This window comes from Mercenaria mercenaria, chromosome 11, assembly GCF_021730395.1.
Source record: "Mercenaria mercenaria strain notata chromosome 11, MADL_Memer_1, whole genome shotgun sequence".
NCBI lineage: Eukaryota > Metazoa > Mollusca > Bivalvia > Venerida > Veneridae > Mercenaria > Mercenaria mercenaria.
In genome coordinates this window covers 51,153,006-51,170,647 of record NC_069371.1, presented here as the reverse complement: position 1 = coordinate 51,170,647, position 17,642 = coordinate 51,153,006, and the positions used below count along the sequence as shown (strand labels likewise).

At 34.8% G+C, this 17,642-nt stretch overlaps 1 protein-coding gene across 6 annotated transcripts in view; it reads right to left on the bottom strand.

Moving 5' to 3' along the window:
* LOC123531451 (rap guanine nucleotide exchange factor 4-like) overlaps positions 1–17,642 on the bottom strand; it is a 162,993-nt gene that overhangs the window by 10,629 nt on the left and 134,722 nt on the right. For 3 of the 6 annotated variants that reach the window (XM_053517422.1, XM_053517423.1, XM_053517421.1), the window contains 10 exons: positions 10,464–10,518; positions 9,974–10,077; positions 8,760–8,988; positions 8,366–8,549; positions 6,820–6,965; positions 6,153–6,229; positions 5,477–5,623; positions 4,746–4,858; positions 3,474–3,559; positions 2,027–2,105 (listed from right to left, as the gene is read on the bottom strand). In XM_053517422.1, the coding sequence (XP_053373397.1) occupies positions 2,027–2,105; positions 3,474–3,559; positions 4,746–4,858; positions 5,477–5,623; positions 6,153–6,229; positions 6,820–6,965; positions 8,366–8,549; positions 8,760–8,988; positions 9,974–10,077; positions 10,464–10,518 (1,220 nt within the window). Of the gene's footprint in view, positions 1–2,026; positions 2,106–3,473; positions 3,560–4,745; positions 4,859–5,476; positions 5,624–6,152; positions 6,230–6,819; positions 6,966–8,365; positions 8,550–8,759; positions 8,989–9,973; positions 10,078–10,463; positions 15,620–17,642 lie in introns of all 6 variants that reach the window. The other 3 variants (XM_045312426.2, XM_053517420.1, XM_053517419.1) reach the window with 1 other exon arrangement.

Below are 17,642 nucleotides of genomic sequence, written 5' to 3'. Positions count from 1 at the left end.
TGACCTCAAAATAATCAGGTCATCTGCTGGTCATGATCAACCTCCCTATTTAATTTCATGATCCAAAGCCAAAGCGTTCTCAAGTTATTGTCTAGAAATGGTTTAACTGTTCCAGGTCACTGTGACCGTGACTTTTGACCTCAAAATCAATAGAGGTCATTTGCTGGTTATGACCAACCTCCCTATTAACTTTTATTGATCCTAGGCCCAGGTGTTGTCAAGTTATCATCCCGAAACCATTTAACTGTTCCGGGTCCTTGTGACTTTGACTCTTGACCTACTGACCTCAAGGATGAACTTGACCTGTATTTTATGATGTTACACCTGTGTAACAAAATTTATGATTATAGGCTCAAGCATTCTCAAGTTATCATTCGGAAACCATTTAACTGTTCAAGTCCATTGTGACCTTGACATTTGACCTACTGACCTCAAAGTCGAACTTGACCTGTATTTTATGATGTTACACCTGTGTAACAAAAATTATTAAAATCTGTCAAGCCTTTCACGAGTTATTGTCCAGAAACCATGAAAACCAATGGACAGACAAGCTCACTCCTATATACCACCGCCACCACCCAAAAACTTCTTTCTGAGGGGGGTTAACAAGTTTTCCAAGATTGAAGTAAATATCTTCGATAGTATACAAGATAATACCATTTCATGGAAACTTTAACCAATGCTGACGTCAATGCCAAAACCAATTTAGTAGTATAGCTCTCTGTATTCTTTGAATAGTCAAGCTAAAAATCCTCTATTTTTTCCCACTTAAAAGTGGCATTTTCATGTTTTATGTAAGTCAGTTCCTGATTTTATTTCATTGTGGACCTATACTTGACATTTTGGTAGCACTTTGTTGATTAATCCTGGATATGTAACCAGAAGTAGAAGATTGTAAGCTTCTATTTTATAATCTGTTTTAATGACCACTAATTATACTGATTATTCCCAAAATAGGAAACCACAAGTCAAGGACTGTAAACCTATATTTTTATATTCTTTTTTAAAGATTTCACAACTTATGTATTAATAAATCCTGGTCTTAAAGGCACTAATGTCCCGATTTTGGCTAAAAAATTATCTTTCTTTCAAACTAAAGTTTGGTCATATTATGAGCATTGGACTATGAGTTTTTGTTTCTAAACTATTCTAATGCCAACTTAAAAACGATGACTGTGTCGGGAATCGAACCCAGACCGATGCAGCGATAAAAAAGTTTTCCATCGTCTATAGAGGATTTAGTTTTCATTACGCATAAAATATAGATATTTATAATCAAGGCAATTCACCTCGAGTAAAGCTTTACAAGTGCTTTCGATTTTCAACGTAAGAAGTAATAAAAACAACTAACACTCATGTGTTTCCGTAACATATAGTCTGTAAGTAATCAAGTTTCAAAGCATTCTTAAGAAATATAGCATTAATTTCCAGACATCTAAAAAAAATCTTTTTTGTTTTGTTTTCTAACAATCTGGAGGCCAGTGCCTTTAACAAACCATTAACTTGTGAAATGAACACTTGTATTATTGATGAAATTTGACATCCTAGCAAGCAAGCTCTATCTAGAGTATTATGTTCTATAACTCTTTGATAAAACTAGGGTTTTGAGAATACAAGAACAGATACTTGTACTATTTATGCCGATACAAAATCCTATATACTGTAAACGCACATATTTTCGCAGGGTCAAGATTTCACGAATTTGAAATTTTGAGTATGTTCACGAGGTTTAATATTTACAAAATTGTAAAAAAGGTATCCTGCTTGAATTAGAATTACACTAATAGTGAATATTTATGGGAGGATTAATTTTTGCGAGATATAGGGCCTCGTGAATATAGTGATAGCGAAAATTAAACCCTTGCGAAAATTTCTGCTTTTACACTATACAACTGTTCATTTTTACGTAACAACAAATTGGTCCACTATTAGTAACCCAAATAGCAAATAATAATCTTTATATAAAGCCGAGAAAAAATGATATCCCAAGTTAATATGACATATTGTGTGACATTTTAAAGGATATTGTGAGAGCAGTACTGGACACAGATGATTACACGGCATAAAGATCACATGTGTAAGTAGAAAATCTTCAAGAAATCCATCTGAAAATACATAAAAACATAGATTTAAATATCAAAATAAGGGAAAAAATGCGATCAAACTACTTACAATAAATAATTCTGACATCAGCTTATCACTAGTACTGTAATTAATATCACTACCTCTATGCAAAAATCAACACCAGGCTTTGCCATCAGCAAGAATCCAGATCAGTGCACATCCATACAGTTGGTTTATCCCCTACATCTATACTGTTCATCTATCAACTTCAGCACTTCTATGCAACTGATCAGTGAATAGAAAGAATCTAGATCAGACCACACGGATGTGCAAGCTGATCTGGATTCATACTTCTCGCAAAGCCCTAACACTAGTTTTCACTGAGTGTTTCCCATATATCATCATATCACATGAACAGTTACAGTTTTGTAGAAATCATGCAGTTAATTACACAAGTCTGATCAAAAATATATTGTTTATTGTTTATTAAAGTCTCATCAAAGTACACAAATCAATATTAAAAACATGATAAAATTCTATATATACATGTACTTTGCCGCTCTTTAGTAGAGTTATAAGAGACTACTAAAAACATAATACTATCACAGTTTACAATAATTACTACACATTTAAAATAACAGTGATTCAAATTAAAATTTACTTAACATACGGTATATATGCATATATGTATACATCAATACATGCATGCATACAGATTTATGTATTTATACATTACCTTGGAATTACAATAAAAAAGCGGGATTTGGTACGTAATAACTATTACACAAAATGTACTAAATGTTACTGATAGTATGGCCAAAGCTATATTATATAATAGGATTTAAAATTATACATATACTACAGGCAGAAAAAAAAAAAAGTACCGAGTTTATTCATTCGTTTGCCAAATGGAATTAATTTAGAAAGGATATCTAACTACTCTACTATCACTATATACCGGCCATTCACATTTTAGAACAGGAGCATGCGTCTTGCAGGTGCAGACGTCTCTGTTAAATATAAATATTATCCTATACTTGAATATTAAAAGTCCAAAAGGGGCCATAATTCAATCAGAGCAATGTAGAGTTCCAGTATTTACTGTGTCAGTTTTTAATAGTGAAAAATTGTTCCAAGTTTATATGAACAATTTCTTGGAGTAGATAAAAAGATGCACAGCAAATATCATCCTATCCATATATATCAGTTATTTAGAGCCAATAAGGACCCAGTTTGAGAGTTTAAGATTTTTGAGACCAGTCTCAGAATACATCCTTGCCATTGGTCAGTTTCAACACAGAACTCAGGATCAACCAATCATATACTAGAGATTTAGACTGGTCTCCAAAGGCCTGCTTCACGTCCTGTTTTCCTTGCACTACTTTCAACTGGACATTTAAAGTTATTACCTATCTCTGTCTCATTTTTGTTGTCCAGCCTACTTTCAAGAAGATGTTCTAACATTTTCTCTGGAGTTCCAGCCATGACAGAGTATCTGAAACAGAAAGTAGCCCTTCTAGTTTGTGTTATATATATATATATTTCAAAGTTGCTCTGAAGATCACCAGTATGTGAACAGGGATCACCTGGTCATAAAGACAGTCTTTAATCATATCTTAATCAAACATTTAAAAGGGCTGCTAGCACTGTAGTCTGACCTGGTACTACATTACTCAATGACAACAACCTTACACTGTGAATACAGGTTAACTGGATAAAAACCTTTTTCTAATCCTATCAAGCAGTAGCTAAAAACAACAAGAGGGTCATGATGACCCTGAATCGCTCACTTGAGTAATATGAGCCAAATGTTTAAAATGGCAAACTGATGCTAAAATATTAGAAAGTAGGTCAGTAGGTCACATTCATGGTCACTGAAAGTCAGTTTTAAGGTCGGTGTGCAAAACTGTACATGTCATCCAAATTTCATAGCTGTATCTTAAAAAACAAGAAAGTAGGTCATTAAGTCAAGGTCACAGTCAAGTGACCCCCTTATCACTTGGGGTCATTAGATAATTATAATTAAGCAATCTAGGATATGATATGATAATTTCTTAAGTATCTATTCCTATATAACTCATATAACAAGTGACCCCCAGGGTGGGGCCTCTTTTCACCTAAGGTGCAATTTGGGCAATCTTGTTAGAAATCCACTAGGCAATTCTACATACCAAATATCAAAAGCCTAGCCCTTGAACTTTCAGACAAGATTTTTTTCCCTTATAGATATGTCTATGTTAAATCTGGGACCCCAAGGGCAGGGCCTCTTTTCACCTAAGGGGTATAATTTGAACAATTTTGGTCGAGAAACACAAGGCAAGGCAACATATCAAATATCAAAAGCCTAGGCCTTGCAGTTTCAGACAAGAAGATTTTGAAAGGGGGCCACCCAAGGATCATTCCTGTGAAGTTTGGTGTAATTCTGCCTAGTGGTTTTCAAGATTTTTTTAGAAAATGTTGACGGACGGACGACACACGACTGACGACGGACAATGAGCGGTCACACAAGCTCACCATGAGCCTTTGGCTCAGGTGAGCTAAAAAGAAACTATAGAAAGGCATCATCAACATGACATTGTATAACTGTTTAGGTGAATAAGCTCTAGCCAGTATAACTTCTTATAAATTTTTTTAAATGAGCTAGTTCAGAGCTGTCTATGCATAAAAAGGATAGAACTTACTTGTAATGAGCTTGTACAGTGCCATCTGCTGTCTGTGTGTTAGAGGGTATCTTCTCCAGTACCAAGACATCCTGACCATGCTCTTTCAATCTCACGGTGTTGGCCTCAACATCCTAAAATTATAACAAAATTTAAGTATTACTTAAACACTATCTAATGCTAATATTTCTGTTATATCAAGTTCAAAACTTTATATGTGATGTTCCCATTTAGCATCTTATTTAACAATTTTTCAGTCATATAAATGAGAGTTAGCATAATGCCTAACTTTACAGTGCGGCCTCACTGGAATATCACTCTGTAGACATGTGACGCAATACCCAAACAAGTCATATTACACTCAAATCAGACTGAGCAGTCCTAGAACTATCATCTCAATGCTGAGCACCAGGTGAGTAGCACCATTGTACACATCTTTGGTACCACACAGCCAAGGAGGGCACCAACGACCTCCCGCACTTAGAAACTATCCTCATAATACGTGTTCTTCTTACTTCTGTCTTGTCTTAAGTAACACAAACCACAAAGAACAAGACAAAATAAGGTAGGAAGACAACAGGTCCCGTCTTAGTATTTCAGGCATGGAAAAACAGGTAGAAATCGGCCATTGTCCAAATTTATTTCAAAATAGCAGCAATTATCTATTCCCAAAATGGTCATCCTGTATTTTCCATACAACACACTATATTGCCTATACATCTGTAAGAAAATATTTAGCAAATCGAGTTTACCCGTAAGATCCTATTAAAATCTTCTTTGTCCACTCTAAGAAAATGGCAGTTATCGTCTCTCAACACGATGGTGGCTGCCCGTGGTGCATCATTTACGAGAGCCAGTTTACCAAAGTCATCTCCTTCGTGAAGTGTACACACAACTCCCTAGTGAAAATGTTGATAAAAATATTATAATGTATACATCATGGCTTCATACACAACCACCTGCCAACAAGACAAATCCAACAAACATGATGTAAAACCTTGATAATCAGATTCTTATTGTATAATTATGTCACAATGTGTGCTCTCTGATGTTTGCCATTAGCTAGCCTCAACATTTTTAATTACTTTGAATTTGAATGTAGGTTGGGCATGATTTTGTCTTGGACAAATCCAGTTTTCACTGGTTACATATTAATTTAGAAATGAACTGCTGGTTCTTTTTTTTAATTAGACATGAAATGGAAAGGTTAGTTAAAGTCTAACAAGATCAAAGCCTCCATGCATATTTTAAGAACACAACAAATGTATTTCACAGCAAGCGCAAGCTGGTTCCCTCAGAATGCATGCTTTGATTTTTACAAATAATAGGTAGAAATGCATATATCTATCATATTTTAATATTTAAACCGACTAGAACAGGTTTGGTACCTTATTTTCTCATCAGTAACACTTGTTATAATATATTTACCTTTCCGTAAATAACAACATTAACAGATCCCTTCAGTATAATGTACCAAGACTTTCCCTCATCTCCTTGATTGAACACTGAAATTACAACATAATAATAAGCTACTGAGAATACAACATGGTCAAAATTGTTTCCAAGGTCTTTTTTCATAATTCAGTTTCAATACTACTGATCCGTGGTAGATTCTGGATTCTTTTGAGTATACTCCCTAGAATCTTTTAAGCAGATATACGTCTGAACAGTTTGCTGTAGCTCCTATCTCAGCATGAATATTTTGCTCTTATATATATGTCATTTTAGGATGTGTACTGTTAAAGGAAACAAAAATGTTTTAAAAGGGTAAGTAGCAGACAGGTGACTTCGTACAAACTGCATGGTTAAACTTCTGAACAGAGAAAATGAAAGTACATACTTAAATACAAACAATAAAATGACCAATTTTCATGAATACTTCTAAAAGATGTGCCAGATTAATAAGTAACTATAAATGATTCAAACAACACTTATAACAAGGTGGAACATAACAACGTCCATATGTAATGAACTGTTCAATATACTGTTAGAAGAACCTTTGCTTATAAAGGAACAAATTTCCAATGTTCCAACAAGTTTGTTATATCAGTGTTTTACTGTACACTTTGAATAATTATAAGATTCTAGTACATACAAACAGTTCCTGATTTAGCATGTGACTCAAACAGTAGGACACTAGCTAACTCTCTCTTCACCATAGTTGACAGGTGTGACAGGGCTTTGATATGCAGTAACTCCTCATAAATAATCTCCAAGTCTTCTGACGTTCTTTCATGTGGTCTGAAATAAAAACAGCAGAAGTCTACAGACAGTGACTTAAATCTTTTAGTATGTACAATGGCAGTTATATGTTTTTAATTAGTGACTCACACAGAATACAGTGACTCATACTAAATGTAGTGACTCACTGAGTATTGCTACTCATTCTGAATATAGTGACTCATACTGAGTATAGTTACTCATACTGAATTTAATGACTTGTACTGAAGTTAGTGACTCAAACTGAATTTGGTGATTCATACTGAATACAGTTACTCATACTGAATATAGTGACTCATGCTGAATATATTGACTCACATTGAATATAGTGACTCATACTGAATATAGAGACTCACATCAAATATAGTGACCTACACTGAATATTAAGACTCATATTGAATACACTCATCTTGAATATAGTGACTCATACTAAACATAGAGACTCACATTGAATATAGTAACTCAAACTGAATGTAGTGAATCACATTGAATAAACTGACTCATACTGAATATAGACTAACATTGAATATAGTACAGAAACTCACATTGAATATAGTGACTCATACTGAATAGTTATTGATACTGAATATGGTTATTCATATTGAATATTATGAATATAGCTACCGTTAGTGAATAATACTGAACATGGTGACTTATGCTGAATTTAAAGAATACAGTGACTTAATACTAATCATCCAAATGTTTGAACCATTACTGTGATTATTTACATGGAAATGCCATAGCAATTACTGTGTTTTTTCATAGGGAAATGCCATAAAATGACAAAATATAACTTGATATTTTAGATGAACAATGATACAAAGTAACTTGATATTGAAAACAACCAATAATACTGCAAGATATAGTGGATATCCGATTGTTTCAGAGCAAGATCAAAATATCTTTCATCAAGTGAACTTGATATGCAATATTTTTATATCAGCAGCAGTCATGAGAGAAGATTTAAAATCTAGTGTTCACAAGTGGCAGATATTTCAATCTTTCACTTAAACAAATTTTCTTTTTATTTTATGTCCTTCATATTGATTTATCAACGTTTGCCAGCCCATCCTTGTGTGCATCTAGCAATGTCATAATGTTTGAAAGAATTTCTGATTATTTATAATTCATTTTCTTCCCCACTGAAGAGTAGTTCCACAACTGAAAATCATAAAATGAAGGGTGCCATAATGTTTTCATGTATGGTTTTTGCAAAGTCTGAAGACTACTTGGGTACAGAGATCATCTGGCACTAAAGAAAACTGGTATCAGTTCTAGCTATAAAATCTGCAGTGTACTTCAACCTGTGAATAAAGACTGCCTACAAAATAAGACCACTCTTTGGCTCTCTTTAAACTGGTCTTTGTATGCAAGTTTGACTGTTGTTGAATTTCAAGCAGAAGATGGTGAAACAAACGTACGGTTTTCTAAGGATCATTCTCATCATAGCATCTGGTCCGATATGTGCCAACATGAGGAAAACGTCCGGTAAATCTTCCTCACATTCCCGCTTGGTGGCGCTGCTCGGTACTGTGCTCACACCTTCATCATCCTCGTGGAATCGGTAAAACAGGTACTTGTCTTTGAATTGGTGCTCATGGCACACTGTAAAGAAACAAATAAAACGTCAAATTAGGATTCATTTATCGTTAACTGACAGTTAATTTTATACTTAATGTGTATAATTTTAATCTTTCCATGGGAATATTTTATTTTATTAACTAAAAACATATAACAGTTAAGCTTTTAAAGATGTCCATATTACTTATAGTTTTCTGTATTATATTAATTTTATATGCGAGTTCAAATATTTACCATGTACCACCACACCTTCCTCTACAAGCGCCTGCCACATTCCAACAGCCTGTGTCCGTGAATGCACTAGTGCACTCTGCTGAAGTAACCAGTCTACCATTTCTGTACCAACCATACATCGTCGATATGTTCGTAAATGAAATTTACGATCCCTAATCATGTGCGGAGCTCGAGCCAATAGTACTGTCCGCAGTACGAGACCAGCACGGGCTAATCGATCTGAAGGCACCTGAAGAAACATACAAACAACATAATTATCTTTTCCAAAGAGCAATGACACTTGCTATTCTTCAATGATTCCATCAGAAGTTTTCTAATTTGTCTACTATTTTTTAACAGAATTTCCAACAAGGCTAATAATGGATGGACATACTTGACTAATTAATATTAGTCTCCATTTATTTTCTACCTGGGTCACACAGTATAATGACACTGGTAACTATTCAGTTTTTTGATGCCTGGAAACAGATGAATAGATTTTACCATAAACAGTGAATTTACTGTAAACTGAAAATATTTTTTTGATCTACTATGTAAATTAAATCTGAAACTGAAGTGATAGGTAAATGCTATTTTAGTGTATTTATGTTTGGGACTTGCATTTTTTTCAACAATTTTTCCATCATATAAATGATGGTGTCAACATGTAGCAGCAGCACAACGCCCAACTTTGTAGTGCTGCCTCACTGGAATTTCCTGGGGAGTGAACCAAAATCCTCCGGCACTCGAAGCGGGCAAGGAGTTTCAGATGGGAAAAATTTTGAAGTTTGAACTATTTGCAGATAGGGAAAAATGACCACACTTTCTGGCAGCCAAAGTTTTGATAAAGGCAGCAAAATTAATATCAGAAAAGTGGTTAACAACATGTTGCTTGAAGACTTTTCTATTTTTAACAGTGGTGGTCCTTATGAGCAGCCCAGCTAACAGTTTAAACACATTTGTAAGACGACTAGCCAATGAACATCCTAACCAAGTTTCATCAACTTCTTTCAAAGGCTTTTTGGCTTCAAGGAGAGATCGTTTGAAAAGATGTTCACCTCAGACAGACGGACGGACGGACGGATTGATGGTGAGCGACAATAACTCACCTTGAACATTTTGTGGTTTGGTAAGATGTCACTGAGCAACAAAAAAAAAACTAATTAACGCGACACTACAGCAGACATACATGATAACTAGACTAACTTGAGTTTATGCTACTATGAAAAGCTTACATTTGTGATTGGAGCAGCTGGGTTAGGAAATTCCTCAAACTTGGTTTTGTGCTGAGGTTTACTCTTGTTTACACTTCCATGTTCTTGTGTCTTTCTACGTGGAGCTAAAAGCATAAATATTCCCAATATTATTGCAGGTCACAACTTCGAACCTAACGTGTATCAATAAATAAGGGCAAGTTTAAAATGAATATACAATCCAAGAGTGAGAAATTGATTTATGTTAGACCTCACATGTAAAGCAATCGCACTTTCTTTTTATTTCATGTCTTCTTGATCAATTATTACTTACCACAACATGACGATACCCGTGTTTGAAAAAGCAAAACAGTTCTAAAAGATGTATATTTCTTTTTCAAATATATTCTTAGATTAAGAATTTCTGATTATAAAAGTATAGACATAAAAAGTACAAATGTCTACAAAATATAAAAACATGAAATAGGACTTTACTTGTGAGCAAATAAATGAACCTTTGTGAAAAACTTACTATGAGGTGAAGCTGTCAATGGAGTGATGACTGATTCCATCAACTGTTTGTTCCTCTGTAATGAATAGACACATATCATCTTATTATCACATTGAACTGAATGTAGGAGATACCCTAGACAAACATCATACTTGTACACACACTCCTCTGTCAGGGAAGGCAACTCTGGCAGCTCTGGCAGCAATCCAGGGGAAGTAATCCGGGGACCTGAAAGTCTTGAAAATCCCTTCACAGGTGTCGACTCGAAAAATTCTATATATGGAGAAAACTGTGGTGCAAGAGGGAAAGACAGTCTATTAAAAACTTCATCTGACCATGAATTTCTTGATAAACGATTAAGTGAACATGCAGAATGCAATTTATCTGTGTTTGCTTGCGTAGGACTGTCTACTGAACCGCTATTAATATTATCACTTGAAACTGACTTTTGTCTGTCAAGTTTAGAAACTGTTTTTATATAATTCTGAACTTGTTGGTCATCAAATAAAAACTTTCGAACAGGTTTTCTTAGTGAGCCAGATTTTGGCGTAATGCTTGATTTAGACCTATCTAGTTGACTTTTCAATTTTTCTGCTTCACTTCCAAAATTTAATTTACACATACACACATTACTATTTTCTTCATGCAATTCAATCATCGAAAACCCTTTTTGCCTCCTTAAATTTCGTAAGTCCACATTGTCATGGTTTGAAATATCACTTAGAGAAAGAACTTTTGCTCGGCGTCTGTCACACTTAGGTAAAGGTGGTTTTGAAACTACTTTACTTGGAGTTGCAAAGCCAAACTTCATCAATGCTTTTCTTTCATTTGACAAATTTCTTAAACAGTTACAATTTTTGCATACAGTATTTTCTTTATCTTCATCCACTATAGATCTTTCCATATTAATTCTATTTTCAACTTCTGTATTTATGTCAGTATCTGTATGTTGTTTATTGACTTTGTTTTCGAAATTTAAACCACTCTGTGTTAATTCAATTATATTATTGACAACGGACTGTCCATTTTCTGCATCCATCCCATTTTTTCCAGTATTTCTCAGACCTGTTCCTAGGAAGCCATCAATTTCATCAACAGTTATAGTATTCATGGGAACAAGAGCACTTAGTGCATCATGGGAACTTGACATTGATTTGACTTTCACCTTTCTCAATTCTTTCTTTCTCTGTTCTTCTGTTTTCAAATTATCTCCAAGATTCCCTTCATTTGTATCTAGTAGATTACTACATGAATGTGACTTCTGTTTGTCTGAATTTCCCTCAAATACAAAGTCTGTTTCAACTGTTTCAACGATTTCTGAACAAGAATGGAAGCTCTCTGTTTCTTCATCATTTTCGTTCTTCACTTTGACCTTTACTAAATTACTCTGAATAATCTCATTATCTGTGTATCTTCCAGATTCTAATAAATCTCCACACGATTGGCTTTTCTTTGCGTAACTGTCCTCCTTATCATCTATCAAGTCTTCTTGTGAGTCTTCAGTTTCATCTAAATTTTCACCACTTAGATCAAGTAAAGGTTTATGTCTCAGCAAAGTTCCTGGCAAGGCATCTGAATTATCAATACTCTCTCTGCTAACTGCAACTCCCACTTCAAATTCTACTTTTTCTTCTTTTGTTTCATTTAGATTATATCTAAGATCAAACATGGATGATGGTCTTTGATAACTGGGTAACCATATTTTCCCTTTTTGGAAAACATTTCCTCCTTTTATTTCACCTGGAACACTTCCTTTAAAATCCGAAATAATATCCCAAGACCGTCTATTTGCACTTAAATCCGACTTCTGAGCAAAACTTTCTGTGACAGGCAATACGACACTAAATCTATTTCTGCAAGTTTTGTTTTGTTTCAAACACTGGCAAGTTGAGCTTAAATCACATAAACTAAGTGAAAACCTGTAAGACCCAGAGTGTCTCTTCACTATCAAGGAATCTGAGGAGTCACTGCTCCTATCTGAACCACTTCTGATTCTGCCACAGACTCTACACACAGATATCAATGTAGTGTCCTTAACCAAATTCGTATCAGAGTCTAAACTGTATTGTTTCTGAAACAAAAATAACGAGCTACTACCTGAACTTTCCCCACAATCTGATGGTTCAAGATCATCATTACTGACACTACATTGTTGTCTTACTCCTTTAGAATCTACGGATTTCATTATTTCATCTAGAAGGGTTGGACTTTTCACAGGACTAACTGATCCTGAACTCCAAGGCCGTCCAATAAAACTGTTCGTTCTTGACCTTGAATCCAAATCATACTTCTCAGACTCACTCTTACAAGCATTTTTCGCAAGTCTAAGATTCACTCTTAACCTTTTTGACCTTGCTGTTTTCTCAAGTGAAGTGACAGGGCGCTTAGTTGGTACTCTCACTCTAACTTTCTCATAAACTAGTTCCGACTGGTTTTCGTCTTTGACTTTGTTAACTTTTCTTGTGTATTTTTTAAAAGGACTTTCAACTGCAGTGTTTGAGTTAGTTCTTCTTCTGATCAATGTAGAAAAACTTGAAGCCTTCTTCGACATCAAATCAGAGAAAGATGTAGCTGATGAAGAAACTAACTCTTTTGACTTCTCTATTTCTTTTCTCAGTTTGAATGAAGCTCCCATTTTCAAACTTGATAAAGAATTGGCTTTATCACTTATAAGCTTCGATACACTCCCTAGCCTGCTCAACTTCTTTTTCAAATTTTGTTGCTGTGATTTCAGTTTCTTTGGATTTGGAAGGGTGAAAAATCTTGTGGGATCCAAGTTCTTTTCAACCTCTCCATGTTCTTGTTTACCAGTCTTTGAAGCCTTGACATCAGATTCTAGAACTGGCGAAAGAAATTCACTTGAGCCATTTATAACTGACTTTCTTTTCTCTGGGGATTGCAACTCAGACAAGATACTTCGATGAGCTAAACTTGAATCTAATGATCTTCTGAAATGTTTTACTTTTTCACCAGTTTTACCTTCGTTTTCCCCTGAGAAGCCAAGTGATACGGATTTAATCAGACTGGACTTTTTGCCTGCAGAATGTCTTTCTGGGCTTTCTAAAATGGATTTATCCAATTTTTCATCAAATGATCTACTATGCAGCTTCTTCTTCCTTCTTACAGTCACACTACTACTGAAAGTTTCTGCTAGAGCATATGGAATCATTTGTTTTTCATCAGAATCTGAGTCACTTAAAGTCTTCTTTTCTGTGTTTTTGTGGTCTAACACCATAGGAAAATGATCCATGCTACTTGGTCTCTTATTTCTTTTGTTTACCTCATGCAAACTTTTTGAAGTCTGTCCAACATTTGTGCAAATGTTAGAACCTTTATCAAGGTTCGTTACTATTTCCCTTGAATCCAATTCAGTTTTAGAAACACTTAAATCAGTTGTACCTTCAACTGAATCATCAGTTATATCTTCTAAGTTGTGTTCTGCTTCAGAGTCAGAGAAATACAAATCTTTCACAGAGTTCACAGAATGATAACTTGAACTGAAAGAGTCAACAGAATCAACACTTCCGCTTCTGACTAAAGCAGACGCATGTGTTTCTATCTCCTCTGGATTAGCAGAATTTACTTCAAAACCTAGTGAGCTTTCAATTTCAATATTTGCAAGACCTACAGATGTATGGTATGATTTTACACTGCTGTCTCGTAACACCCAAGGATTTTCATGCACTTCGACATGTTCTTTAGTATTTGTGCTTTGGGAGTGGCTACTTATCCTTCTTAAACTAGGAATTCTACACAAGTCTTTCTCCTCTTTAGGTAACCTTTTCATGTGTTTATTATTCTCTGAATTAGTTTCACAAAATTCATTTGCAGTTATATTCAAAATACTTTTCACATTATTTGCTTCAGATGTTTTATGAAATTCTTTACCAATATCAACAGCACTTTGAGCATCAATACATGACATGTCATCAGTTTTATTCCTTTCAACTGTTTTTGATGAACATTCTAGTTCTTTATCTTTTGTGATATTATCTACTTTCACGTCCATGCCATTTATACAATCTCTTTCAGTAATAAGTCTATCAAATGAAACATTATCTACTTCATCGATTCCATAAATGTCTGCACATGTTGGTGACAAGTCTTTAGTTATTTTAACTGACAGATTTTCAGATTCCAATTCTTCTGTCCCAGTTTGTTTTACAACATGCGATTCCGGCTCCACACTATTCCTTTTCCCTAAATTCAAATGTAAATTTGATCTTTTGTTAATATCTTCTGTAACTTGCCTGTCATGCTTTAACTTCCCTGCAGATTGTTGTGTGTCTTCTTTCGAAATAATGGCTTTTCCTTCACAAGATTTCTGTCTGACAGTGCATTTTGAAATGTCAATAATTTCTGTCAAATCTGCCAGTATTTGCGAATTTAAATTTGCAGACAAATTTCTACTGGAAATTTTTGCAATATTTTTTGTATTTGAAATACTTTTCACAAATCCAGCTTTTTTTCTTGTCTTATAAAACTTCCTTTTAAAGATGCTTTCCTTTTTCTGTCTCTTTCCAGCTCTTGTATGATTACAATTAATAGATTCAGATTCTGACGGACCATTTTCACAATTACTCAGAAACTTTGATAGCAAGTTATTCTCACCACTATAATCTATCATTCTAGAAGTACATTCTGGAACAGAAATGTTTTTAGTATCTGCGGGTAAATGGCATTTAAGTCCACAGATTAAGTTTCCTTCATGCAATAATGATTGGCAGGTCTCCGCTTTATTGCAATCTTTAAAATTTCCACAGTTAAATTTAGAATCTATTTCATTCTCGCAACAGTCTTTATTTGTCTTCAGATTTCTAGATAGCGTGCCATTCCAAATGTCACTGAAGCTGCCCAATTTTTTCTTTCTGTCTGATGAGAATCTGAGAGACAGCGACCTTTCAAATTTCTGCTTAAACTTCATCTTGGCTTATTATATACTTATCCGCAGATATTCGAAAAATTTCCTTCAAACAATTAGGTTAATCCCAAATCTTTCAATACAAAAAACTGTGTCATTTTTTCCCCAAATTCTTTTCCAGAAATGAAGATTTACTTTTCATATTGTTACTTTATTTATCTCTTGTCTATTTCTTTCAAGATCCTGCTGCAGTGAGATTTCATGATCATCTCCGAAAAAAATCGAGATTAATTCTTCATTTACCCCTCGGGACATCCTGAAAATAGAATGATATATTTAATTAGACAAAAATCAAACTCGCAGAGAACAACAGGATCTCATTAACTGTACAGTTTTAGTGATATGACACTATTGTGTAAATTGTTCTTTATGCAAGTGTAAATATATTCCTATATCTTTGTCTAAATTTGTAATTTTGTTCTGGAAACAGCAAAGCATTACATGTCATATTTAGCAAAACTTCTCTTCTTTCATCCAGACAACATCATAAATGCCATATTTAGCAAACCTCTCTTCTTTCATCAAAACAAAACTAGAGCTATCACTAACACTGATCAATACACCAGATGCACTTTGATATCAAAGGGAAAGTAAAATGTTGCGATCATGACCTTTGATGTTCAAGTGTGAATTTGATCTTTGACCTATTGAGTTGTCTAGTTTTATGAAAATCCTTCAAATGAAAAAGAAGGTATGAAGTGGATACAAGTTCAAGCTATTTGATTTTCACCTCTTAGTGCAACCTTGACCATGGACCTTAAGACCTGGTTTGTGAGCTTTGCATTTTGTCTGCATGAGTTTAACAACTGATGCAAATTTTATGAAAATCCTTTTAGTGGTTAAAAAGATATGAAGCGAACAAGAATATAAGCTATTGATTTTTAACCAGTAAGGCTGACCTTGACCATGACCTTTATGACATGAGGCATATACTTGGCACACTTCCGTGATGAGGTAAACAATTGATGTCAGTTTTATGAAAATCTTTTAAGAGGTTAAGAATACATGGGTGAAAGTATGGAATATTGAAAATCCTGAAAAATTTGCTGGGGGCTTGGGGGCTGCCAGGGCCCCCGGTGTGTCCAGGGCAAAGCCCTGGTAGGGGGGCCATGGGGAAGCTTCTGAGAATTTGTGATTTTGAACGCTTAGAACAGCCCTATTCTACCCTTATATGTGTGCCAAAAATTTACTTATTATATTGCACAAAATGCATGATTTTCAGTTAACAGTAACTTTTCTAAGTCAAGGACTTGTTTCAACAATATACCCTCAACATATTTTTGTAAGATTCAGACTGAAACTACCTGAAAATTCTAGCAACATTTTTGTTTTTTCATGACACCATATTTTAATGTTCTGGCACAACATTCACAAAATGCAGACCCTGCAATATCCGGTTTTCGTAGCCAAAGACCCCATCGATCACCATCAGTGTCACATTCAGATAGCCAAGCCTATCTCAATTTGTTACCATGTTTGCTTTCTAAGTCCTAAGTATTGTACGCTGGCGGTAAAAACATTTTTTTCAGGCACTATCCCGTGCAGCCCTAATTACGGCGTGTTAATAAAGAAATCTTGATCTTCCTCCTGTTCCTCGTGGAAAGATTGATACTTTGGAGATAAAAAAGCGTGCAAACCGTAGAAATCAAGACATGCGTGTGAAAGCCCGTGCAAACTTTGACGCGGCAACTTTTAGGCGCACGTGAAAGTCATGAAAAAACGTGAGTGAATAGTTATATAAACGGTCGTCTAAAATGAGTTTTAAAACAAACAGTTGAAGTAAATTTCGGTACGTAACGGGATCGAGCAATCATCACTGCAATATTTTTTATAAAAGTGACTTTTCCGTGGTTGACGCTTGTTTTATAATTGGAACTCTTTACAAGGTGTGTATAATAAAATCCAGACATCACGAAAGTAGCCAAAAATGGCCGGACATTCGGTCCTGCACTGCCGGGACGAACATTAAATATGAAACAAACAGGAATCTTGCTTCCTTTTATCAGTATGCAGCTGTTAATTATTTTTCTTGTATCTTATCTGATCTAGATTGCTTTGGATTCGAAAATCCCGAAAAAATAATTATCATCAACCCACCCCTGTTCAAAGCGGAAAAAAACATTAACAATTATCGGTAAATATTCTGTTGATAAAATAAGTGCTGGCCTTGTTTTCGTCATCAGTTAAAACCCTCTTAAAGAGCTAAAAGAAGTGTGTCGGTATCATGGCATCTGAAGTGGAGATCAAAGTTGCCCGAGATTGTCATGGCATTACGTCAT